Source organism: Neopelma chrysocephalum, unplaced genomic scaffold (assembly GCF_003984885.1).
Source record: "Neopelma chrysocephalum unplaced genomic scaffold, ASM398488v2 Primary Assembly neopelma1_22, whole genome shotgun sequence".
NCBI classification, from domain to species: domain Eukaryota; kingdom Metazoa; phylum Chordata; class Aves; order Passeriformes; family Pipridae; genus Neopelma; species Neopelma chrysocephalum.
Window position 1 is genome coordinate 3,587,700 of NW_020897689.1, and position 26,820 is coordinate 3,614,519.

At 38.3% G+C, this 26,820-nt stretch overlaps 1 protein-coding gene across 3 annotated transcripts; it reads left to right on the forward strand.

The window, feature by feature from the left end:
- Positions 1-4,866: 4,866 nt before the first annotated feature.
- On the forward strand, positions 4,867-26,429 carry LOC113968670 (ATPase family AAA domain-containing protein 2-like). Of its 3 annotated transcripts, XM_027685535.1 has the most exons (19): positions 4,873-5,123; positions 7,210-7,259; positions 7,592-7,686; positions 8,648-8,726; positions 9,487-9,503; positions 9,558-9,661; positions 9,877-9,992; positions 11,212-11,386; positions 12,029-12,117; positions 12,443-12,602; positions 13,992-14,085; positions 14,534-14,842; positions 16,616-16,718; positions 18,060-18,243; positions 19,806-19,991; positions 21,090-21,225; positions 21,441-21,499; positions 23,823-23,951; positions 25,887-26,429. In XM_027685535.1, the coding sequence occupies exons 1-19, from the start codon at positions 4,902-4,904 to the stop codon at positions 25,923-25,925; spliced, it is 2,346 nt and encodes a 781-aa protein (XP_027541336.1). In that variant the 5' UTR covers positions 4,873-4,901; the 3' UTR covers positions 25,926-26,429. The 3 variants fall into 3 exon arrangements, with proteins under 3 accessions (XP_027541264.1, XP_027541425.1, XP_027541336.1); XM_027685463.1 differs by having other exon boundaries at positions 4,867-5,123; positions 7,210-7,258; positions 7,591-7,686; positions 9,487-9,661; positions 13,995-14,085; XM_027685624.1 differs by lacking the exons at positions 21,441-21,499; positions 25,887-26,429 and having other exon boundaries at positions 4,872-5,123.
- Positions 26,430-26,820: the final 391 nt, after the last annotated feature.

Below are 26,820 nucleotides of genomic sequence, written 5' to 3' on the forward strand. Positions count from 1 at the left end.
TAAAATTGACTGAGACCTTTTTTATCCCAAGAAAACAGCATGTGGTGCATCTTAGCTATTTTAGACCAGCACATGAAAATTCAAGGTGAAATCTTACAAAACATCAAGTAAGGCAGTAAGATTTATTTATCCTCTTCATCACAGCAGTAAAACTAAACATATGTGGATTACTTTACTAAATTGTTTACATATTAGCATTAACATTACTTTATTCCTTGCTTTCTTTTTGGTGTTATTGAGAAGTAAGAGCTTTTTTAGGCCTCCTCGCCTCCATTTTTATTATGTTTATGAAAGCAAGATAAATTAATTATCTTTTCTTTTGATAATTGGTCCATATTAAGTTCACTGGATATTTTAAATTAAAGACAAATAACAAGTACACAGGAAACATCACGTACTGAAGTGATTAATCTATTAATATATGTTGGTCTTTTATAATTACAATAGAATTATATATGTAAAGTGTTTTTTCAAATCTGTTGATGAAAGCTCAGCAACACAACCAGTAGATGGCCCCACACTGACATCTCTCTAACACCATGATACTCTGGTCTGCTGGATGTTGTATTGGTGAAACAGTTTTATAACACAGTAGAATGAAAAAATTCGTGCTAGAATATTCAATTCACTGATATATCGAAATTTTAGAGGTCAGAATGATCGATAAAATCTTTATTTGTAGCTGCCCTAAGTACAGGGCACCCATCAATAAAGCTGGGAACCAACTGAAGGTTTAAGAGGATTTGACTTTGCGCTGGAACGAGTCCCCAGATGCAAACAAGTACATGATAAAAGTGGCTTTTCTTATAGGTGATGATGTACACAGAATGAAATTTATACCTTTTAAAATGCTGTAGGAAGAAAAGTCCTCACAAGTGAGAGAGCAATGAATACAGCTGAGCTGGAGACTGGATCCTGCTGTTGAAAGCAAGGCAGGAATCAATGTTTAATTTCACTCAATAGTGCTATTGGAAAAACATTTCTCTTGCTATTTAAATTTTAAAAATAATGAGACTCACTGAAATTTTATAGGAGCAATATTTTAAGAACTGAACTGTAAAAGGAAGGAAGGATTTTACTGTGACCAAAGCACCCATCAGTGATATGTAAATGCGGGCATGGCAGTGCCACAGATTTTCAACTGAGCTTAATGAAGTAATTTATTTAAAACCATATTTAATATGTAAATAAAACCTGGAAGTCATAAGGGAAAAAAAGTATATGTGACAATACTATTGTGTTGTAGACTAGATGGTTAGGAAAAGCAAGCATAAGGAGGAAGTTGCTCAATTGGATGTGTTGTTTCTATGTAATTCTTGTCAGTGTATCTATGCTTTAATTCCATAATGAGTTGAGTACCTAGTGATCATATATATCAGGATGTGTTTGGGTAATTGGAGCATTTATCTGTTAATGATACAAACTTTGAATGTAGACCTTTAGCAGTTTCAAGAAATTAGGGAACTCAAAAGTTCCATTGAAACGTAATATGAAATAAATTGCATCTATATATCTTTCTGTAATGTGAAGTAGATAGTTTTTCTTTTAACAAAAATCTAGGAGGTGGCACATAAACAGGCACGTACATGGTTCTTGCCAAAGGATCAGTGAAAATGAGAACATTTAGAACAGGCCAGAATTAAAAATGTCCATGCAAGCTTAAGCCCCTCTGTGAAGGCACCTTTTGATGGCCCTGCATTATCAGATCATAAACTATTCTTTTATATACCCTTACCTCATTTATTGGATAGAATGGATGGTGCCCAGGTAATTCACTATTAGTTTCCTCCCATTTAAATATGTGACCTTGCACCTTGTTTGTCACTCTCTGCTCAGATGCTGCTCTTGACAAACATTGTTAACTTCTTACAGAATTTTTTATGGTGTTACCTGACCACCTCAGAAACAACTACTAGTTTGTCTTTTCCCTCATGAGCTGAGACAGTAGTATCATCTTTGCTTGCAGAAAGTGAGTTAGGCTGATGTGTAGGTTGCACAACAAGTGCATTTTGTGTTGTTCCCTAAAATCCTTCAATTCATGTCAAACACCTGAATAGAGAACCATTGATGGAGATCCAGGTTCAGCTATGGATGTTTCTTTATCTTAGGAAGCAGGGCAAAGAGCCAGGGAATCAGTGAATATAAATCTTATATGGCTATTCACACATTATATACAGTTTTCGGTTTCCATTCTTTCCATCTTTTGGATGGAATAAAGGAAGTATGGCCAGAATTGCTCACTGACTTTGGATGCCTAAGATGGGGTACCTTAGACCTGATTTTTCACAGTAATTATTAAGTTCAGATTTCCTATAGTCCCCTGGAATTAAGTTCCAAGAATAATAAAAAAGGAAAGAAGGACAAATTATCACAGTCACTTTGGTTTAGATGAACAGTAGGTATCCTATAGCTCAACTTCTGACTAACTGGTGGTAGCTGCAATTCCTTTAAGACCTACAGTCTACTAAATGTTAAATTAAAACTATGAGATTTTAAAATTCCATGAATCAAGCTGGGAGGATTTAAAATTTGGTATAGAAAATAAGGAAAACAGAATTAATGACAATTTTTAAAAATTATGATTTAAATTATTCCAGTATGGCCTTGGAATTTATAGAGAAAGAGAAGTTTTAATTCTTCCAGGCAATACTCAAATTCCTAAATCCAGCAACCATTCTGCAAATGCTACCTTATTCACTAAATCAAATTCCTCTTCTACAGTGAATGAGGGATTGGCTAGCTCACATTTAGCATCTTCTTCAACACAAATTGTTGACTTGTTCCCAGATCTGAGTGGTCTTACTGAATGACCCACTGTTTGGAAAGGGACTTACACAGCTGAGCTGAATTAGCATTATAAAAACAATCACAGATATGGTATTGCTAATCTCCTGAATATGAATCACTGATGTTCTGTTAATGCAGCCTTTCTTTTGCCTGAGTGTTTTAGAATGCTAAATCACAAAGAAGCAAATACACTATTAAATTTATAAAGATTTCTTATTATTGCTGGATCATTCCATATTTCCAAGCAGTAACCATAAAAAAACAGAATTCAGATTTATAACTTGTATTAGCTACTCTGGCCAAGAGCAATTCAATATTTTAATATTATAGCTTCTTTCAGTGACACTAGTTGGTCTCCCTTGCTTTCCTACTTGAATATGTCTAAGAAAATGCTACATGGAAGTGTGACTGTTTTAGTGTTAGACTATTGCATGCTTCAGAAGTTGAACCTTAAAACAAATAAAGATAGAATATGCATATATTTGCTAAATAGAGATATAATGTGGATAATTTTTTTCAATACTATACTGGTCCATTTTGACATGTAACCTCCCTAGCTGTTTTTATAGATTTCTAACGCAATATTTGTATGTATGTCTGCATCACCTGGGTTTTTTTTGTTATCTCCTTAAAAAGACAACATAAATATCAAATGATAATCAGTCTTATTTTGAAAATTACATGTAGTTATACATCGTGCTAAGTCCATGTGTGCTGAACTGCTTTACCAAAAAAAAAAAAAATTCACTCTCAGGCACAACCCAGCAATTGTGCAGAAGAAATAAAAAAACCCCAGCAATTAATTGATTTACTTCCCTTTCTCACAGTTAGTGTTAACTGTGATTCCAATAAAAAGATAATCAACTAATAATGAAAAATTGTACATATTGTTTGTGCTTTGATGTGGTGATTTTTGGTTGGAACCTCTGGGTTACACAGGGGAGGATATATGAGAAGCTGCCTATAGCTGCTAGGCCTGGAGGAGCTCAGACCTTCTGAATTCTACTCTCACATTTGATATATGTACTGTGGGTGTTTCTAAGGTTCTCCACATCTTAGTTTCCACATCTGCTAAACAGAAACAATCGTGTTTTAACAATTTACAGATCAAAGAGTATTTGCTTGTGACCTCTTCTGGATCACAGTTAGAAATTATTCTTGTCATTGCCCTCTGTGTCTTTCCAAGTGCTGGGGGACCCTGGGCATTCCCAGTTCTTGCTGGCTTGATTTGGAGGGGTAAGAGCTATATGTGTGCTTCAGGAACTTTGAAGCTGTTTTTATTCTGCTTTGGAACAGGAAATGAAACATTTTTAAACTAGGAAGTTGGATAACCTGTATCCTACAGGTTTAAAGGCACTGTTGAAGAGTTTGACTATTCAGGTTGATTTTCAGTAGCTCTTGCTACACAGGGGAAATTTCAGGAGTGCAAAAGAAAGGTAACGTGCCAATATTTAAAAAGAATAAAAGAAATGACCCAAGAAGTTATAGACCTGTCAGTGTCACATAAATCCTTGGAAAAATAATGGAACAAATAATGTGAAACTGAATTAAAAAAGAATTAAAAGCAAGTAGCAGAATTAATGCCAGTTCATTTGTGTTTTGGAAAATAATCCTATCAGTCCAGCTTCACATTATATTTTCTGTAATACAGGTTGATCAAAGGATGAAGAAAATGGGATTTGGGGGTCCACCGAAGTTGCAGACTTAGACAAAGTAGTTACACCACTACAAATCAATCTGTTTTGTTAGGCAAACTTTTAAGAGAGTAGGATTTTTCATCATCTTGCAAAGCTACTAAAATGAACCTTATTAGCAAACCTATGTACATAATATTGGCCAGGGACTTTCTACTTCTTTTGACAATAGAAAAAGGTATTGTTGTTTCTGGCAGCAAGACCTAAGTCTATTCACAGTGGTTAGGCTGAGACTTTGCTATGTGCCGCTATATATACAACAGGTCTTTATTGTAAGGGTAGTGAGGCACTGGAACAGGTTGCCTGGAGAAGTTGTGGATACCCCACCCCTACAAGGGTTTAAGGCCAGGTTGAATAGGCATTTGAGCAACTTGGGCTAGTGAAAGGTGTCCCTGCCCATGGCAGGTGAGTTGGAATCAGATGATGTTTAAAGGTCCGTTCCAACCCAAATCATTCCATGATTCTGTGATTATGAAGTGCTGGGCTGCAGGTGCCCTCCACAGTAGAGTCCCACCAGGATTGGATGTGGTGGAGCCTGGAACTTTGGTGAGGGGGTGTTGCCAAGCAACCTCACGGAATGTCTGTAAACACTCCATTGCAGTTGGTAACACAGTATCCCTTCCTGTCATTCTGCCTGCATGGGTATGTCCTGTAATCGTTATTAATGTATTGATTTATGTAAGGTGAGAGCCTTTGTACTTCACAGCCAAGCTCTTGAATGTGAGGATTTTTTTTGAAACAGGTGCTTGTGACTGTTTAAGACTTCCAGGTCAGAGTATGTGCCAAAAGGTGGATTTGGCAGGTGCTTCACCTGCAAAGAATTTGGGCACAGCCAAAGCTTTAGTTGGCCACTGGTATCTTCATTTTGGGGTTGCCAGTTGCAGAGAGATCTTCATATGGGAGCATCTTTTATGTGTGGGCTGCTTCTTGTGAACCAAACCAATAATTTTATGTTGTGACTTTCAGTAGATTTAACTTGTCCTCAAAGTGCCTTCATGTTTAATTAACTTTTCTCTCATGCTTACAAATAATTTTCTAATGCCTACTCCAGTTAAGATGCAGGGGAAAGTTGGATACAGTCAAAGTGAAGAAGCCCTATTGTTTTTGTCTTTGTCTCCATGATTTAATTCTCTTTATGAAGCCCAAATTGACATAATTTTCTGAAATCTTTGCAAAGTGTAATTGTAGTGAGATGCTTTTTCTAGCATCTGTAGTCATAGAAAATTAGCATGAGACCTTATTTCCAGTTAAAAGAAGAATAAGCAACCTGTTGTCTAAAGAAGCCTATGAACTAAAAATGACTTAATGCAATCATGAGGATAAGAGCTATGAAAAACTTCCATAATTTCTTTCTAGTTTCTTCCTATGATCTGCAGAACTCATTTTTTCCTGCTACATGAGATTTTTTTTTACTGTGTTTAGCAAGAGGGAAAAATAAACCTGAAAACAGTGCATGTTTGTAAATGCTCAAACACTTGTTCTAAATCTTGCTATAAAAAAGTCAACATTTGACCTAATTTTTAAGTAGGGTTGAAAAACTTGGCTAAGGGTCAATGACTCTTATTTAGTGCACACTATATTGAAATGTTGCACTTGTTATGCTTGTTAGTTTCAATGGGTTTTTTTGTACTTGCTTATCATTGCTCTTACCTGTCCACTTTGTATCTTAGTACTGCAGAAGCAGTATCACAAAAAATGGATGACAGAGAGAACGTGAGCAGGATATTTCACACAGAGAAATTATTTAGTTTTAATTTTAATTTAGCTGAACAAACTTCTTCCAAGGCATAGTGTAGTCTAGAAAGCTATTTTTGGTCTCCAATTATAATTTAACTTCTTACAGTGATGCCACAGCTACACTCTAAGGGTGGGAGAAATATCTTCTTCAGAAGATATTTGTTGATATGCTGCAATATGTCTTACACTATGCTTTCTGAATTGCCTTATGACTTTTGAATGGACTCTGCTTACAAACAACTGTTTCAGGGCCTGGGTTTTCACTTCAAATCTTACTAAAAACTGAATTCACTGATACCTGATTTATCTGTGTTTTGTCTTATGCCAGTCTTGCCTGTGAGCACAAGGGAACTCATGTTAAAATGATAGACAACAACCATATTCCCTCTATCTTAGTTTTGCTCTATTAAATTAAGTTAGTCCACTGCCCTTTTGAATCACGGGTGCTTTAGTTTTTAAACATCTTCATAACCCTCTTTGAAAGGGTTTTTTTGTTTTTGTCTTTTTTGTTTGTTTGTTTGTTTTTTGTTTGTTTGGGTTTTTTGTGGTTTTGTTTGTTTGTGGGTTTTAGATCTGAATTTTTTCGTGGTTTGGTTTTTGTTTTGGGTGGGTTTTGGTTTTGGTTTTTCTCATGAAACCAGAATTGTCCATAGTACTTTGTATATCCTCTCCCAAATCCCAGGATGATTTTCTTTTCTCTGCTAGGAATTGATTTGTCCCAGGTTCTACTAAACTCTTGGATTGTTTACCTGGTATTAATTGATACACTCTGGTTTGTATCTGTCTAGATGTAACTATCACATTTACTAAACCCTATTTTAGAGCAGTAATACTTGTTAATAATCTTGGTGCTCCTATTTTCTCCTCCCATGCCTTCATTTCATCTTTTGTCTATATTGAGTGCCTTGGTAATATTACTATAAAAGCACCAAATAATGCCCACAGGTTTTTTGCATATTTCTGACTGATCTTTCTTGTTTCTTTTAATTAGGAAAGCCTCAACATGGGAAGAACTAACACAGAAAAAGCTGACAATCCAGGTATCATTGTAGGCTAGTTCTATTTTAAATTTTTTTGACTACGTTCTAGCCAAAAGCCCTGTTTTAAACAATTGAGATGGGCTGAACTACTGGTTATTTTTCATCTATTAGAAAAAACTATGTTGCTATTGACATTACAAGCCATGGGCTCTAGGGCTGTACTGTAGAAAACTCAGAACAGGTATTCAGAGAAAAAAAAAATCCAGGTTTTTACAAAATGCTTACAAGGTAAAAGGTTGTGGACAGGTGGAAATGCATGTCGTGTAGTGGGTTTTGAATATATTATCATTTGCAACAGTACTTACACAGTTTAACATTATGTTGATATGCGGTGGTTTCATCAGGACATGAAGCAAAAGAAGGTGATGGTCAACGACGCTCCATTCGACAGAGGAAAGCTGTTGAACGCTATCAAGCTCCATTGGAAAGTAAGTGTGAGTGTGCTGGGTTGTCATTAAGGTGGATGCCACTTCTCAGCTGGAAAGGGTAGAGAAAATAAGATGGAAGAGAACTTGTAGGTTGAGATAAGGCAGTTTACTAAAGCAAATGTGCACAAGCAAAGAGGAAAAAAAGATTTTATTTTCTACATCTCATCAGCAAGCAATGTCTGGCCACTTCCCAGGAGGCGGGGCTTCAGCATGCGTAGCAGTTGCTCTGGAAGACAAACATTGTACATAAAGAATGCCCCACCGTCCTCTTCCTTTTCTTAGGTTTTATATCTGAGCTGATGCCATATGGGATGGAATACCCCTTTGGCTGATTTGGGTCAGCTGACCTAGCTGTGTCCCCTCCCAAGATCTTGCCCATCCCCAGCCTATTGATGAAGGGCCAGAATGTTGGAGAGACAGTGCTGACACTGTGGGAGGTCTGCTCAGCAGTAGCCAAAACTGGCTGCTATGGGGAAAATTACCTTCACCCAGCTAGACCCAATGAAGTATGTTACAGGCACAGTTTCTCTTGGGAGCTAATTTCTTGCATGGAAGTGAGATTTTTTTTCAGTGGAAATACATGCACACAACTTTTCTTTACATTTCTTACATTCATTCTGCCAGTACATTTTATTAAATGTATGCATCCTGTGCACATTCAATTTTTTTTGCATCCTTTTGGCATCCTTATTGTTGTTTTTCAGTAAAAAAAAATACCTATGTATCCTTTAAAGAATAGTAATTAAAGAAACTTGATAATCTTACTCTTGTGTTTTTCACTTCTCCTTAAAAATCAGGTGTGCCTTTTTTCACTTTGATCAAACCACCGAATCTTCCCCTCCTTGAAACTTCCCCTGAACTTAGAGATGGGTGATACACATCCCGTTTTTTGCTTCTTTGACTATCCTGTTTCCTCTCAAACTTGTTTGTAACACTATTCTAAACTCTTTGCTTTCAACAGATCTAGGAAAACATAAGATGAATTTTTCCAACTGTACTTCACCTGTCAGAGAGAGAGATTCATGTAAAAGAACTAAAAGGTTGGTGTATGGTTAGTTCTTTCTCAAGTGCTGTCAGTCACATGACTGAATAATGCTTTCAAGGGTTTTCGGACTGGTGATAATTAGAGATTAATATAATTAGAGATTATTGCCTTGATAGTCTGAAATTATAAAGAAAACAAACACTGAGGGGGAGGCCATCCTTTTTACTAGCCATCAGATTTTATTTGAAAATGCAGTATTTCTGGTCACTGATAAGGTGTTGATGAGAGTTATGGCTGAGATTGAGTAACTGAAATTAATTTGTTCTGGAATGGAAACCCTAATGTCCCTCTGAAAATCTTAGACTACTTAATCTTTAGGGGTACAAATTATTTTCCTAAAACTGAAGATAATTTAATTAGAGGGAGAGTCTGGAAGTTTCAATGATTTTTTTTTTTTTAATCACTCAGATAAAGATTCTGGTTTCTCTTTGGAATCAATTCATGTTTCTATATGAAACTATCCTTAAACAAGAAAAATGCTAAATGAAATTCAAAATTATAAATTGCAATAGTGATATTTGTAAGTACTAGGAGTTGTTAAAAATAATTCACTCTGTTTAGTGTCTGGAGTGGCCGTTTTCCTTTTTTTATTCATGGCCATTAAATGAAAAACAGTTGGAATGATAGATAGTTTAGATAGTTTATGCTCATTTGTAAGGTCTTTTGCATTCACTTGCTTTCATTAGAAAATAAAAAATCTTCTACTGCATCGTAATTTAGAAAGCACCTTTTTCTTACTCCTTCATTCAAATTAGATCTCTTTCGGTCAACTCTCGGAAAGACGACTTGAAGGAAGTTCGCAAGGATCACACGAAAGTTGAAGTGACTCGGAAAGACAACTTAAATGAAGTTTACAGAACTTCACATGAAAATCAAATGGAAATTGGAACAAGTCTGACTGGTGTTAGGAGAATGCAAATAGGTAGTTCGGTAAGTATTTTTACTTCACTGTGTCGGTGAGACCTTTGCAGTATTTATGAAAGCTTCCAGTAATGGGCCATCTACAACTCCCTTTGTTTACAGTTTTCTCTCAAGTGATTTGAAAATTGCCATGAATGTTTCCTTGGTGCTGACATCTAATTTCTGATAGGAAAAATTGCAGCTGTCTTTGACATATAAATGTGTTCTGTTGGCTTCATCTTTAGGTTCAATTTGATGGCGTGGGTGGTCATTCTATGCACATTTCAGCTTTAAAAGAGATGATCATTTTGCCATTGCTTTATCCTGACCTCTTTGAGATACTGAAACTTAAACCTCCCAGGTAACAGGCACCATTTAAAACTGTAAGTTAGAATTGATCTATTTTCAGGAGAATCAATGTTTCCATGCCTCAAAATTTTCAGCAGTGCTGATGGGGATATTTAGCACTAGTAAAAAGTAATTTTTTAAAAAATTGATAGAATACAGCATATATGTAGGTTCAGAGATTTACTATGTGGCGAGGCTATCCTTTAAAAGTGTCTTGCCTTTGAAAGGTGGGGTTGGAGATTTTTTCTTTAGATTCTTATGCACAAGTGGACTTGAAGAGTTTGTAAGCAGAATAGAATTATCTACTGGTAGTCAACTGTAGTTTGTTTTTGGAAGTCCCGTTCTCTCTCCCACCAACCCTTTTTTTTTCAAGTGCTCAAGTATCAGTTTTACAATTGATAGCACTTGCAACTAGGACCTTGCAGTGTTTGTTGTGCTTGGGCTAAAATAAGAATATGTCCACTTCTTACACAGCTGAGTTCTGTGTTACAAAATGAAATTATTAGAGACTCGTTAACTTTATATATTCTTGGTCAGCAGAATTCAGTCATGGTATACTGAAAAAGGACTTTAAATTCTGTGCTTTCAGCAACTTTAAAAGTATTACAAACATTGAAAAGAAAATCTGTGTTTTGCTTCTTTATTTGTTGAAATTCTTTTTGAATCAGCAGTGCACTGGCTTTTCTAGTTGATGGGAGTGAAGAAATACAGAATACCTTTTCCTCTTCCTGTATCACCAGCAAAGGGAGACCAAATCCAGTAACCTAATGCTTTTTAAGTCAGAAGTAAATGCTTTACTCTCAAATCTTGCCTTTTGTGAAAACAAGAATGAATATGCAGTGTATCATGGAAAAATGAACTGATGATTCCTAAGTTACCCCAGTCTCAGATTTTGTGTTGGAAGTTTTTTCTTGTTTGGCTCCACTGTGCTGTAACCACCTCTGCTGGTTACATTTTGGAAACCTCCTTCTGTAATGCTACTTACTATCTTTTCTCTAGGTTTTGTATGTCTGCATTATTCTCTTATTAATTTTGTTTACTGCCTTGTAGAATTGAGTAGGAATTGACTTTTGACTTTTTTCATAAACTTCAGCTATTACTGCTCTCTTATCCATTAAGTGTTTAGTTTAGGAGAGCAGTGTGTTTTAGGAATGGTGGTTGTAATAGGTACTTTTCCATGAGGGTTTTTTCTTATGTGATTTTTTTTTTTTAATTTTTTTTTCAAATTGCAGAGGCTGTCTATTCTATGGTCCACCAGGGACTGGAAAGACACTGGTTGCTCGTGCACTTGCTAATGAATGTAGCAGAGGTGACAGGAAAGTAACCTTTTTTATGAGAAATGCTGCCGACTGCATGAGTAAATGGGTAGGAGAATCTGAACGACAGCTTCGTTTAGTATTTGAACAGGTAAGGTTGAAACATGCCATGTATTCTGTTCGAGTTGTAATTAATTTTCTGTGGTTGAGAAGAACTCATTCTTTTTCATGTTTTTCTCAGCTCCGTCCACTGAAAGTCCACTGGGATTGTCAGTGTTTCCTTTTTCAGTGGGGTTTTTAGGGGCTTGAGATCTTGAGATATATTGGGAAAGATTAGTAAAGCAAGTAAGAAAATCACTACCATCACCACCCTCAAAAAAACTCCCACCATAATTCACAACCCAAACAGTCGCAGAAAAAGTTTTAAGAAGCAAGAGATGGTTGCTTTAGATCAGAGGGAAACAGATGCAGGCTGAAAGCATGTTCATTTAAATTGGTAATGGAAGGTTGCTTCCAGAACCTGTAACTGAGTTAAGTCCTGAATCTGTTCTTGGTGGTTGCCAAATAGCTGTAAAAACTACTGGTACGATTCATTTCCTGGGTTGACTGGAAATAGGCTGCTGTCTTCTGTTACTCGTGCCACTTTACTCAATTAGCTCAGTTAGTAGGGATCCCTGATGCTAGTTTGAAAAATCTAGTTCCAGTGCCTTTCCAATCACAATTTTTTTCATGCATTTTCTCTTTCAAATAGTATTGTTTTCCTGATGTCAGTATTCCTGTATTTTCATTGCAGGCCTACCAGATGCAACCTTCAATTATTTTCTTTGATGAGATCGATGCTCTTGCTCCCACACGGTCCAGTAAACAAGACCAAGTTCATAGGTAGGACATGTTTTGTGTCTGCATAGAAAACTGCTTGATCTTTGTGAAAGGAAGACCGCAACCAATGTAACTTGATGTGACACATTCATTTACCCTGAAAACTAGTGCTACTGAATTTCAGATTATTTTTAAACAACAATAAGCAAAAACAGTTTGCTAAGATTGATATCAACACAAATTCTTTGTTATGTCTTAAAACATGTCTTTTCCTGATCAGCATCTCATCAATAATGGGTTGTCCTTTTGGAGGGATCAATGAAGAAAGTTATGTGGAACTGAAGAAAATTTACTAAACTGGTGAATAAAAATTATATTTATCTGTTAGCTCTGTTGTGGGGACACTTCTGACACTTATGGATGGCTTAGCCAGCAGAGGAGAGGTTATGGTTATTGGAGCCACCAACAGACTGGATTCTATAGATCCTGCTTTACGAAGACCCGGACGCTTTGAACGAGAATTCCATTTCAGCTTACCAAACAAAAAGGTCAGGACTTCGACTCAATGCTAATGATTATGTGTCAAACTCTACACCCCTGTAACAAGGCAACATCGTGGAGCAGTGCAAGTCTCCATCAGTAGAGTACAGCTTGGACAAGAGAGGGCTGTCTGGAGAGATTGCATTGCACTATGGAGGGCAGACTTGGTACTGAATATACAGGAATAACGTGATTTCAACAAGTAGTTTCGGTTTCACTGTGACCAGCAAAGAAAACGGCATGCTGCTAGTCATCAAAATGTTTAAGAAAGAATGAATGTATGAATTAAAGTGCTGCTGTAGCATCTTGAAGGTGAAAGAAATGGTGTGCACACAAGAATTCCTTTTTGGTAACAGAAACTTTGATCAAGGCTGATGTTGGAGCGAATTAAGTATGTTGGATACGACGTTCTTACTGGTACTTATTAACAAGGACTTGGACTAAGATGTGAAGCACATTGCAGAGCTGCAGAGCTTGGGAAGCTTCTAGTTCAATGGCAATAGCTAAACAATGAAGAAATTCATTTTATAGCAACCAAAAAATATTGTGGTGGGGATGGAGTGGGAGGGAGACAGTGTGCAAAACAGGGACCCTGTTTTTTGTAGTTTTTCTCTGGCTATCACTGATATTTCTTAGCACTTTTTGGAAAAAGGATAAAAGGCTTATTGGACTGAGAGCTAGTAGAAGTTCACTAAGCAGTGCATTAGCACAAACATTTGTATCCAGTTTTTAGCTGCCCTCAGGAACAGAAGATGAGGTGTCATGAAACAGATCTTGTACACAATTGTCTACTGTGGAAGAATATTAGAAATCTACCATAATTAATCAGTGTATCAGGACATACTTCAATGAAAGTCTTGCTAAGATGAGAGATGAGGATAGGCAATGCTTGACATTTTCTGGATGAGTGACAGTGGTTTCAGTCATACTTTTTGTTCTTGGTAGTAACTGTAGCAATTTGAAATGGAGTGCTAGGACTGTTTTCCTTGAATGAAGTAGCAGAAAAGCAAATTTAGTGAACTAATAAAATCATCACCATGAAATTTTGCTAAATTTGAGAGAATTTTCTTTGATGCAAAATCTCCATTTGAAGATAGAGCTTTTAGTATATGTTTTTCTTTATTAGGTCTCACACTTGTGAAAACTGACTTTTTATGGAAGATGTACATGCCTTTTAACTCACTGCATCCCCCAGCAAGAGTTTAATATAACAGTTTGAGAATTATTAAATTTCCTGCTTGAAGAAGCAATGAGAGCATTAATAACTGACCTTTAAAATAGATAGAGGAGCAAATAAGAAAAGTTTTTGTATTCGTCTGAGGGTTTGGGAGTTCTGTGTTGTGATTATTTTTTCAAGAGAAAACTTAAGGCAAACTAAAATGCAACCATTTTATTACCAGGCGAGACAAGAGATTTTCAAAATTCACACACGAGACTGGACCCTGAAGCCATCGGACAACCTACTTGAAGAGCTGGCTGAGAAATGTGTTGGTGAGTTTGAAAAGAGTGCTGGTCCTTTTCCCCTGGGCAGCTTTCCAGCCTCTCTTCTCCCAGCCTGTAGGGCTGCATGGGGTTGTTGTGACCGAAGTTCAGGACCCAGCACTTTGCCTTATTGAACCTCATACAATTGGCCTCAGCCCATCGACCCAGTCTGTTCAAATCTGTCTGCAGAGCCTTTCTGTCCTCCAGCTGATCAACACTCCCACCCAACGTAGTGTTGTCCATGTTCTTACTGTATGTGCATTCAATCCTCTCATCCAGATCATTGGTAAAAATATTAAAAAGTACTGGCCTCAATGCTCAGTATTGAACACCACTAGTGACTGTCTGACAACTGGATGTGGCATCATTCACCAACACACTCTGCCTGGCCATACAGACAGTTTTTAACCTATATATATATATTGACATAATATTTGATTCTTGTTTTGTTTATTAGGATATTGTGGTGCTGATATTAAGGCCTTATGTGTTGAAGCTGGCCTCTGTGCTTTGCGCCGCCGTTATCCTCAGATACATGACAGTGACAAGAGACTGAAGATAGATGCCACTTCCATTAAAGTAACAGCAGAGGATTTTGCCATGGCCATGCAGAAGATTGTTCCAGCTTCACAGAGAGCTGGGGCTTCACCTGGACAAGGACTACCACCTATTTCAAAGCCGCTGTTAGAAAACACTCTGGAAAGAATTTTACAAGCTTTGCGGAGAGCATTTCCCCATGCAGAACTTGTCCTGAAGAAGGACCAAGGTACAACAATAACACCTACTTGTTTAAAATTCTGCCAAGGCACATACACAAACCTCTCAGCCATAATGACAGTACAATTTTATGCTTTGCATGTGCACAGTGCAGGAAGGGAGCTGTGAGTGACTAGAAATATGCTGTAGACAACTATGCATTCTTCACTGGAGCCCCCTGTTTCTGATAATAGCTAACATCACATTTACCATTTCAGAAATGGATCTAAGGTTTCATGTATGGGGCACCTGTTTCCAAATCATAGAATCATAGAATCATAGAATCATAGAATGGTCTGTGTTGGAAGGGACCTTAAATATCATCTAGTTCCAACCCCTCTGCCATGGACAGGGACACCTTTTAGACCAGGTTGCTTGGAGCTTCATTCAGCCTGGCCTTGAACACTTACAGAGATAGAGATCTATTCCAGGCAACCTGTTCCAGTTCCTCTCCACCCTTACAGTAAAGAATTTTTCCTAATATCTAATCTAAATCTATTTCCTCTCAGTTTGAAGCCATTCCCCTCGTCCTGCCATTGCATGCTCTTGTGAGAAGTCCCTCTCCACCTTTCTTGTAGGCTCTCTTCAGGTACTGGAAAGCCAAAATTAGGTCACCCTTAAGCCTTTTCCGTGCTTAGTAAACCCAATTCTCTCAGCCTTTCCTCCCAGGAGAGGTACTCCATCCCTTTAATCATCTTGGTGGCCCTCCTCCGGACTTGCTTCAACAGGTCTATGTCCTTCCTTTGCTGGAGAGCCAAGAGCTCGATGCAGTACTTCAGGTGGGGTCTCACACGAGAAAAGCAGAGGGGCAGAATCAGCTCCCTTGACCTGCTGGCTGCGCTGCTTTTGATGCAGCCCAGAACACATTTGGCTTTCTGGGCTGCAAGCACACATTGCTGGCTCATGTCCAGACTCTCATCCACCAGCACCCCCAAGTTCTTGGCAGGGCTGCTCATGATCAGTTCATCCCCCCAGCCTGTATCGACACCTGAGATCCCCCAACCCAGGTGCAGCACCTTGCACTTGGTCTTATTAAACCTCGTGAGGTTCTCGTGGGCTCACTTCTAAATCTTGTCCAGGTCTGTCTGGATGGCATCCCGTCCAACAGCACCACTCAGCTTGGTGTCATCTGCAAATTTACTGAGGCTGCAGTTGATCCCTTCATCTATGTTAATTACGAAGATACTAAAAAGCACTGGTCCCAGTACGGACCCCTGAGGGACACCACTTGTCACTGATGTCCATCGGGACTCTGAGCCATTGACCACTACCCTCTGGATGGGAACATCCAACCACTTTTTTATCCATCTAATAGTCCACTCATCAAATCCATCTGTCTCCAATATAGAGAGAAGGAGCTTGTGTGGAATCATGTCAAAAGCTTTACAGAAATCCAGATAAATGACATCTGATGTCATTGACCTCATTAACTGATGTAGTCAATAATAAATGCTTAAGTGAAGGGAGAAGGGTTTTTCTGGTGTCTAAGAACTACAGAAGTTGTCCCTGATTATTTTTATTCTAAGGAAAAAATCTCCCAAGTTTTTATCAACAGAGGGATAATACCTGATGCAAATCATGGAACATAGGACAGTTTTGTATAGACTTATGCAATCTCCTTTGATCTGTGGTAGAATGAAATCTTCAGAAAATGGCATCCAAATGACAAAATACAAGAGAAGTGGTTTCCAGCACTGATTTCAAAGGTGTATTAGTGCAAGAGTGAGATATGAACTATTCAGGAAAGTTAATAAACTTCTCCTGTCTTTAAATGCTATTTTAGGAAATGATGTGATTGACAATGAAGAATCACCATCAGTCTCTGGAAAGATGCCAACTCGTAAAATTTCTGATAGCAAAAAGGCAGCATTTCACACTTTTAGCAGGTACATGTCCCCTTTAGCATGCACAAATGTCCCCTTTATAGTTACATTTTTGAGATGGCTGGGTCTGTAAACTGTTCTGGTGTGAGGGGTGCTAGATGGAGCTAAGGATGTGTGTGTGGGTAATCTATTTGCAAGAAGTAAGAGTGAAGATCCGCGTGGGTATTAAGGTTCTAATTGAGTACAGTGCCCTAACCCATCAAATTGAATGGCCAAACCTCTTTCCCTAAGTCTCAGTGATCACCAGATTATAAGAACATGTTGATTTCATCCACAGTGTTCCTTGAAAGACTAGACCCCAAAAATGTACAGTCTGTCCTTTTAGCTTAAAAAAACCCTATGGACTTGTGTAGCCATCTTTTGCCATTCTACCTTCCAAGATTGTTGAACCAGTAGCAAATTATGTGTCAGAAACAAAATTGAGAAATGGTTTGTTGAAACACTGGGAGAAAAATTTAAACAACATCTGCATTTTGTGCCTTTACCCTACTGAGTTTTTGTTATTCTTTTGATGTTTTAATTCTGGAAGTCACATAAGCCAACAGGTGAAAAAATAGATTATTGTCAGTTATTTTTCTCCCTTTCTATTGCTGTGCTGTCCGGAAAATGTGATCTGCTGAATCTGGTTAGGTTTCTAGGATCCACAAGTAAAGGTACGACAGTATTGTGGTGAAAAAACACAAAAACCTCTTCACAAGTGTGTTTCTTGCTCACAAGGCCAGATTACTAGGAAATTAATACACAAGTCAAAGATGAATGAATAAAATAAACATAAGTTTTATATTTAGTGTAGTGCTGTAATTTAACCAATCCAAACATGTACTTCTTCAGACACAGCTAGTCTGTTTCAGTGCCGACATCAATTTTTTTTACTTAGAAATGTTGTTTTGCTCCTTCCAACCAGCTCCAAGGATCTATGGCAAAATTTAGCGAAACTTGACAGGTGTAGAGATCTCACAGTTACTTACAGTCAAAACATGCTGAAAATGATTGTGCATGGGCAGTGAAGAGGCCCAGACTGGTTTGTGGTGAGAGTTCTTATTCTGCCATGTATCAGGTTTCTGACCAGTTGTTGTGTTTGTATTTGGTTGGATCGCCCCCCTGTGGGATTTATGAGCTGTTACTTAACCCAGCCAAAGGAATAGCAGACATGCTAGGGACTGGCAGGATTTCTTATCTGAGGAATGGTACCAGTTACTGAGAAAATAGGCTTTGATAGGCTTCCTGATCACAGACCAGCTTATGGTGGAACATGGAGAGTATTTACAAAAGAAAAGTATATGGGAAAAAACTTGTGCCTCATCATCACTCATTTTTAAACTTGTTTTCTTCTTATTGTTGTAGCAATCCTCTTTACCAGCCAACATCTTTCAGGCCCCGGTTCTTATTAGTTGAAGAGCCAGGATCTGGGCAAGCTTTTGATTTGGCACATGCAGTAATGCATGCCCTGGAAGAGTTTCCATCTTATACGCTAGACCTACTGACTTTGTTTGTTAGCAGCACATCACAGGAAGAAACATGTTCACAGGTATCTTTTTACTCATTAATCTCATAGCATTTGTGAACTGTATATATATAGTCAAGCGAGCAAAATTCACTGTTAATGGAGGTGGCTTGATTTGAATGTGCTGTTATGTTTACCTCTGTTTGAAAATCCGCTTTTCTTGTAGATGGAATGATACTGAATAAGGATGTTTATACATAACCATGTTTTCCATTTGAAATGAAACAGGGAGGATGTTGTTAGCAGCTTGGGAAGATGGAAGATACTGCTAACAAACCCCTCTTTGTGGCAAGAAATCCTGCTGGTCTTGGTGGGATCCAGAAAGTTGTTTTTGTAGTTTCTTAAGTCTCTGTGCTCCCTGTAGATAGTTCTGCGTCAGCCTGATGGTGTGTCATGCACTTTTTGTAGCCTTCTTTTTTATTATATTTGTAGGCAGCTAAGGTTTTGGGGAAAAAAAGGGTTTGGTTTTTTCCATATATAGCTTGTACTGCTGCGGTACATGCAATAAAAGCGTTAAAATTCGTGGAACACTTAAATTTGTAAACTGGTGTATTTTCCTTAACTAAAAAAAAATTAAATATAAACTTATTAGTGCCGTTTTAATTTTTTATCTTTAGGCAGGAAACTGATTCCATTGTTTGGCATCACTGTATTCAAATATTTTGACCTTTAGTAGTAGCATTTGAGTTCTGTACAAGTCAGGACAAACACATTACATGACGTGATTCTCGTTTGTCACATAGGAGGAACAATTCCTTTTCTGTCATGGTTGCATCTGTGGTTATATAACTCCCCTGCGTAGTTACTGCCTGGACACACCAAGTGCACTTCTCATTTTGTGACAGGAACTCCCTGATTATTGTTAATCTGAAAGGGAGCCTCGAGAAATTTGCCATGTAAAAGGACTGTTGCCACTTCCCTCATGCAGTACATGCAGGTCCTCTTCTGTGATTGAGGTACCATCTCTAAGCAGTGGCTTGTGATCTTCCAAGGCACGTCATCTGGTCTGGTGGATCCTTTGGTAATGAGAGGCTGTGAGTGATTCATCTCTTCAGGCAGACTAAGGATCAGTCAGGTCTTGTAAAATATACTTGAAATTATGAATCGTAACCAGGCTTCTTTTATCTTCTCAGCCCTCATCTTTTCACATAGATATTTGTTTTTTCAGACTGTGCTCTGGTCTGACTTGGGTATGTGGGCACTCTGAATCGAAAATGGTGCAGTTACAGTTGTGTAGCAATTTATCCAGGCCAGTACATCCAGCTGAAGGGTTAGTCTTGTTTTTTCAGGCACACCACCACATCAGCTGAATTCTGAGGCTCTTTAGGAACTATCTTACACCTAAGAAATTTTGAAATCAGGTAGAGATTTAGGTCTGTTTCTGTCTCTGTAGCAACATCCATATTTTAGTCAAAGTGAAAATTTTACCTTATTGTTAAGGAGTTGTTCATTTATTGGTTTCTCCTGATGTCTTTGCTTATGCACTCTTATTTCATAAGATAGTTGAACTGACATGTAGTTATTTAGTTACTTAGTGGCCTGCTCTACCTGATATAGTTTTCTTATGCAAGCTTTCTCTTTACCAGCTGATACGAGAAGCTCAAAGAACAACACCAAGCATCATTTATATCCCACAAATCCCTTTGTGGTGGGAGGCTGTTGGACCTACACTGAAAGCTGGTTTTACAGGACTACTGAATACCATTCCACACTTTGCTCCAGTTTTGCTTCTTGCAACATCTGATGTGCAACATGAAGATCTACCAGAAGAGGTATTTCTGTTGATACTTTTCTTGCTTTATTACTCAGTTTCTTGTTAATTTATAACTCTGTGAAAACATTGGAGTACTGTGCTGCTCTTAAGCAAATTCATACTGTTATTACTGAGGCACCAGAACCCAGTTTCTTAAAATTGGCTTAGACAAAGCAATATGGAAAGCATTTGTCTAGTGTTTTCTGAGTAAAAAGATTGACTTTGACCCAACTTTTTCTTGCTTCTCACTCATGCTTATCTGACAGATGTATAGACTTACTTCAGACAATCATTTCAGTGGTGTCAAGATGGTTAGGTGTGTCCTTAGTGTGCTTCAAAGATAGCTAGGAAAAAGATTGTTTTTTCTGATAACATTTTTACCAAAACCATGAAAGGTACTTTTATGGAAAAAGGATGGTGATCACACTGTTACTGATAGAATGTAATTTCAAATATAAATTATTTAATGAAAAATTCAATATCTTTCTTCACCTAGATGAAAATTTGACAAATTAAAAAGTTAAGGTCCGACTTCTGTTTAAGTAACTTGGAAATAAATTTTTAGTTCTATTCCTTAACAAAATTCATTAAGAGGATGTGCTGAGCTTTCTAGACATCTGAGAGTGTGCATTAAAGGAAGGTGTTCAAAATGTGAATATACTGCTCTGATTATTTTGTCTGAGTAATGAAAGTTTTTACAATGCTAATAGATAACTTCTAGATTAAAAAAAACCCAAACCTCCACCTTACTAAAAAGTTAGCACTTGTCTGCTGAGCCTTACCTCTGTAGCTGCTGTAAGAATTCAAGTTAAAGGACGACAAAATAGGTAAATATAAAATAAGCAGCCTTAGAGGTGGTGAATGTCACCCCTTTCTCATTGGCTTACCATAGATTTTATTCATGAAGCTTAAACTCTAGAGGGTTCCTTAGAGAAGGTATTTTAATTTGTGCTGCTATGAAAATCTAGGTTTTTAAGCCCAAAAAGTTAACTTTACATAGCTTGTCTTATCCATATGAGTATTCAGCTTGACTTACAAAGGTACTCATCTTTTTGGAATAGAAAAAAAATATTTGTGTGGCCTTACGTCTGAAACGTCTTTTCCTCTCATGCTCTAGATAAAAGCATTGTTTAATAATAATCGTGAAGAAGTTTTCAAAATCCCACGGCCTACTTGTGCTGAAAGAAGAGGATTTTTTGAGGATTTGATCATGAAGCAAGCTGCTGAACCTCCTACGTCAAAAAACAATGCAGGTGAGGATATTCTACATATAAAACTTTGCTACTGTAAGTTAACAGCTAATACAGTATTTGCTTTGGTGGTAATTTTCTATCAATCATTTCTCTGTGTTTTTTCTGTTATTGCAGAGAGGTACTTTATATACAGTACTCTGTATATACAGTATCTTCACTGATACTGTATTCCAGATAAAGAAAAATCTTGATTTAAGAAATCTGTGTCATTCCAGATTCACGGGTACACCGTGTGACTCATGCAAGATCTTCTCAGGTGGATGAGCAACCACAAGTATGTGACAGGAAAGCAATGAAAATTCAGGCACAGGGAGTGTTTGTGGATTACTCTGAGCTCAGAGTAAGTCCAATTTCAATTTTGTTAATACTGACACAGGACAGCGTCAGTTTTCTTGTTACCTGTATAGTTGTAAATTAAGTTGTTTGTTAACCAATGCAATTTCAAGCAATTTATGGGAGGGATATACAGTTTGTGAAATAATTCAACCTGCAATTGTTGTTTCCAGAGCTGTTCTAGACTGCTGCCCTTGCTTTTGGTGAATTATATTTTAGGAGACAGGGTTCTCTTCCTAATTTTTAATGTAAAAGGGCGTGTTAAATTTTAAGATAGCCTACTGACAACCTGCTTGTGCTATTGATTATTAATGTCTTAGGAGTTTTTATGATATATTGGGAGGACGTTGTTTTGTTTTGCTGTTTGCATGCTTTCATTTATTAGGAAATGGAAAAGGACCTTGATTTTTAGCAGTCATGGCTTTAAACCTGAAGATAACAGGTTGACCTAAAGTTCATCCTGGTTAAAATATTAATACCTACTTTTCCCAAATTCTTTCAAAATCCGGTGTTAGAATTTTGCATTCACATAGTTATGGTGTCATAAGTTATTCCAGTCCCCTATAGGAGAGAAGTTGCTATCCTAGGTTAGAGTTGGGGAAGGGGTCAAAATTGGGCCTAGATGCAGGGGGTAAAAGAGGTTCATTTGCATGAACTGGAGAGGGTAGAAGAAGAACCTGACCTCCAGGGGATATTGCTGTGCCAAAAATTCAGGAAATTGCTTCATTGGAGTCCTGGAAGTTGGTCAAAGCAGAAGATGCTGCTGTTTACCTGCCTGAGAAAGGGAGTATTATTTGGATGTATCTTCTGCATGAAAAGAATGTGACCAGAGTGGAATGCCCTTTGCTGAAGAGGCTTGTTCACATAATTTCTGTCATATTTTTAAGCTGTGACTTAATTTTTAGAGATGAAAGTATCTTTTTAAGGCTGGTGTCTTAAATAAGCAAATTTCAGGTGGTTTTCTTGTTCGTGTCTGCCTATGCATGGAGAGAAGCCACATATGTTTTTCCAAAGTCAGGCTGCTAAAAGCCTGTGTTCTGAAGTTATTGCCCACTGGGGAAATCATGTAGTAGAGCCCTTATAGATGTTTCAGCTTATATGTATTTTTCACCTGTGAGGAGAGAGCTACAGTCATTAAACATGTCTTTTTAGAGAACTTATTTACTTAATATGGGTGCCACTGAAACTTGCTGCTTGTACCAGAGAAGTTCTTTGGAACTCACCTGCAGTTAAGAAGCTGGATGAACCTCCAAAATATAGCTTCTTGGTTTTGTATGGGGTGGGGGTTTTGATTATTTGTTTGGTTGGTTGCTTTGGTTGCTGGGGGTTTTGTTTGTTTATTTGCTTGGTAACAGGTGTAGAACTTGATGAAATAGAAGAGCATACAGTTACCTATGTGGTAGCAATTAGAAATAGTATCACATGTGATGTTGGCCACACACCTCTGTCATGCCCTACCTTTTGTGTCTGCAGCAGCTGAAAGCATGCTGTGTGGTTTTTGTGTCTTATCTCATATCTGACATGAGGGGAATGCTCAAATCTTGTGCTAGCTGATCTGAGGGAGGCTGAGTTAGTGGTAAGTGGTTGTGAGGCAGTAATATTTTCATTTGTTGAGATTGCTGTCTTAAGCTACATCTTCACAGCCTCACACAACACACAGCCACTGTACAGCCCCAGCAGCACTGCTGCTAGCGTGTTAGCGTTGCTTTCTCATAGATTATCACATTCACATCTTTGGTAACAGAAAGGATTGTGTGAGAGATTGGTAATTTGCTACAGGGAGTCACTCTGCTTGTCTCTTGAGTTGAAAGGTAGGAGCTAACTGATGTTAGGCACAGTACACATTCAGCTAATGGGTAAAGGTGAGCACCTAAGGATGCTTCCATTTCTGACTAGCACAGCTGTATCTGGAAGATCTATAGGCTGGCTTCCAAAGACACATTTTCCAGGGCCCTGTATGGCATTTCTAATGAAATGCAAACGTGGCTTTGCTGTGGCAGCTATTCTATGACAAAGTGGATTGCGTTGTTCCCTGCTGTTCTGGAGGCAGTTAATTGTCAATTATGATTGTTGATATCATAGAATGATGAGTAAAAAAGTATTGTCTGAACTTTAAGCCTTACTTTTCTCTGAAGTTTTTTTCAAGTTAAATCTTGTCAGATATTTAATCAGTTCTCTGAAGTGCCACTTTTCTTCAACAATATAAGAAAGTAGGACGTATCTTGTGCTATTCTAAACTGTAATTTCCACTTTCTTTTCTTCAGCAAGTGTTGGATGCTATTGTTGAGGCAACTGAAAGCGTCAGTATATCAAGCATGGCAAAACTATATTCTGTCCTTAGCCTGTGCATTTACCAACATCGAGATGATGCCGACAAAACTGAATTAGTGACGGTAAATTTTTTTGTTATATAACACTTTTTGTCACACACTGTTATGTGTGTGTGTCTATTATGCCTATGTATGTGTGCACTGTGAACATAGCACTTATTTAGCATTACTCTTTACTGGTTAGTTGCCTGTGTTACAAGACTTTTTCATTTTAGTCTGGAAGACATTTATCCATATTGCAAAACCATAGTTGTATTTAGCATAATTCACAGAATATGCTGAGTTGGAAGAGACCCACAGGGATCGTCAAGTTCAACTCTTGGCCCTGCACAGGACCATCCCCAAGTCACACCATGTGCCTGATAGTGTTGTCCAAACAACTCTTGAACTCAGACAGGCTTGGTGCTGTGATCACTTTCTTTGGGGAGCCTGTTCCAGTGCCCAATCACCCTCTGTATGAAGAACCTTATCCTAATATCCACCCTAACACCACTTCTCTGACACAACTTCAGGCCATTCCGTTGGGTTCTGTCACTGCATACCACAGAGAAGAGAGCAGTGTCTACCCGTCCTCTCCCTCTCATGAGGAAGTTGTAGAGTGTGATGAAGTCTCCTCTAAGTCTCCTCTTCTCCAGGCTGAACAGACCAAATGACCTCAGCTGTTCCTCATACGGCTTCCCCTCAAGGCCCTTCACCATCTTCATAGCCCTCCTTTGGACACTCTTAATATTGTTGGCAGTTTCAGCAGGAATAGCCTTGAAGACAATGGGACCACCCCCACAGGCCTCTCAAAGCAGTTGACCCCACTATGCCTTCTCCAGAACCTTTTCAGGGATGGCAGGCTGAGAAAGGAGGATTCTTTTCTCAGTCTGCCACTTCCTCTTTCTCCCCTTGCAGGTAGTCACACACGGTTACACTTGTGTAGTAGTCATTCCATTCTTGAAAACAAATTAGGTATGAAACATTACAAGAATTTGAGACTTTTTTCTAGTCTCACTATACTTTCTCTTGGCTCACACAGCTCAAGCTACTTTAATTTGACATGTGGGGAGCTTTCTATGCCTATGACGGTTCGATGCCACTGAGTCCAGCTCTTTAATCTCTTCCTCTAAGAGAGGATTTCTGAGTTGTCAGAACTCGGCAGAAATCTGTCATGGATACCCATGGCCCCAGTAAGGCATTCTCAGCATTGAGTTGATTTAGACAGGTTGGATAGTCTGTCTTCAGCTTCCTTGAATCCATTTGTCTTCCAGGTGTTTGTGCCTGAGAATAGATAAAATTCTTTATGCCTCTCACTCTACCTTAAAAAAAAGAGGCAGCCTCTTCTTTTGTAGCCCTGGTCATCTCAATCTCTTCTTCAATGTCTGATAAAGAGTTAGAATGGACAGTCTGTTCTGACTGTGAAGCACTGAGAATTATTTGGATTCAGGGAGGCCATTCCTGAAAAATGCACACTTATCTAGCATACTGATGTGTTTTAGAACAGGAAGGGATTTTTTTATATCAGAGCTTGTCAGCTTTTGTGACTGGACCTGATTTCTTTGTTTGATTTCTTCTTTTACCTTAAGCTTAAACCAAAAAATAACTCCTATTCAGAGTGACTGTGCAAGTCAGTCAGGAGCAATGTCTACTGTATGAAGAGAGAGACTTTAACAAGTACTCAAATACTATTCAGAGTGCAGAACAGAACAGCTCCAGCTTTCAGTTGTGGCTCTTCAGGAACTGTCTTCTTTCTCATTGTTCAAAGCACCGTTGATAGAGATCCATTGTCCCTTGATACAGATCCCTGCATTCTCTCTAGCTTACTCTCTATTTTGGATGCCTAAGGATGAGTTTGAAGCTAGTGGGTCTAGAAAGATGTTGGGATGGTGGTAACACATTGGTCAAATATTACTAACAACTGTATGTATGTACAGATTCTTGATTCTTTGATGAAGAAGTAAACAGAGTTCTCAAGCTTACATTCAAACTGACTCCTAATTTGTCTTTTTTTATTAGGAAATGAAGAAAGAAATTGTAGCCCTCAGTTGGCTGTGATACTTGACTTCAGCATACTTGACATACTCTAATGTTCATATATGGCTCCCAAATAGATAAGTTGTGTTTATCATGTCTCAGTAATTGTAGCAGGTATAGAAAAAAGAATAGAAGAAAGAGACTTCTTTAACACGTAACTGAAACCAGACATAACACTTGGCGAAACGACTAAGGTAACACCAGATTATAAGGAACAAAACAAGGTCATCTTGTCAAACTAGGTAAGGGTACTTCTGACAGTAGGAGACCGTGCCCACTGGCTCAAGAAAGGAAGACACCATCTGAAGTAAGAAGGGCACTAGCTCAAAAGAAGATTGAGCATGTGGGCATGTGAAGTGACAGAATCATTTAACCAATAGAAGACTAATTAATAAGAGGACTATGGAATTTGGAGCCAATGAACATTAGTGTCTTTGCTAAGAATAGTGAAATGTTGTGATACTCAGTATGCTGGCTTTGTGGATTATTTCTGCAAATAAATCAAATACCTTGACTCTGTGTGTGGATTGGCTTCTTGCACACTGGGTGAAAGAACTCGTTTCGTGACAACAGTATTTTCTTTTCTTGAAAACAACATGAAATTCTTCTAAAGAATCTGTCACTGTAAGATACGGGAACTGCTTATTTTTTTCCTCCAACTTAATGTCTAATGAAGAGAATCGAGCCGAGAGGCCAGGAGTAAGACACAGCGCTTGTGACTCTGGCTGCCTGTCGTCTCCCAGGGGTGGGTGCGGGGCACTCGCCTGCCCCATTCAGGGCTCCAGCTCCGAGTTCGTGCCCCCCCCTCGCTCAGTATCCGCCGCATCTGAATGTGCCCCAGGTGCGTTCCGGCTGCCGCCAGAGCCGCGGGATCAGGGGTGTCTGGAGAGCCGACGGGGCTGTGAGTACCAGGGTG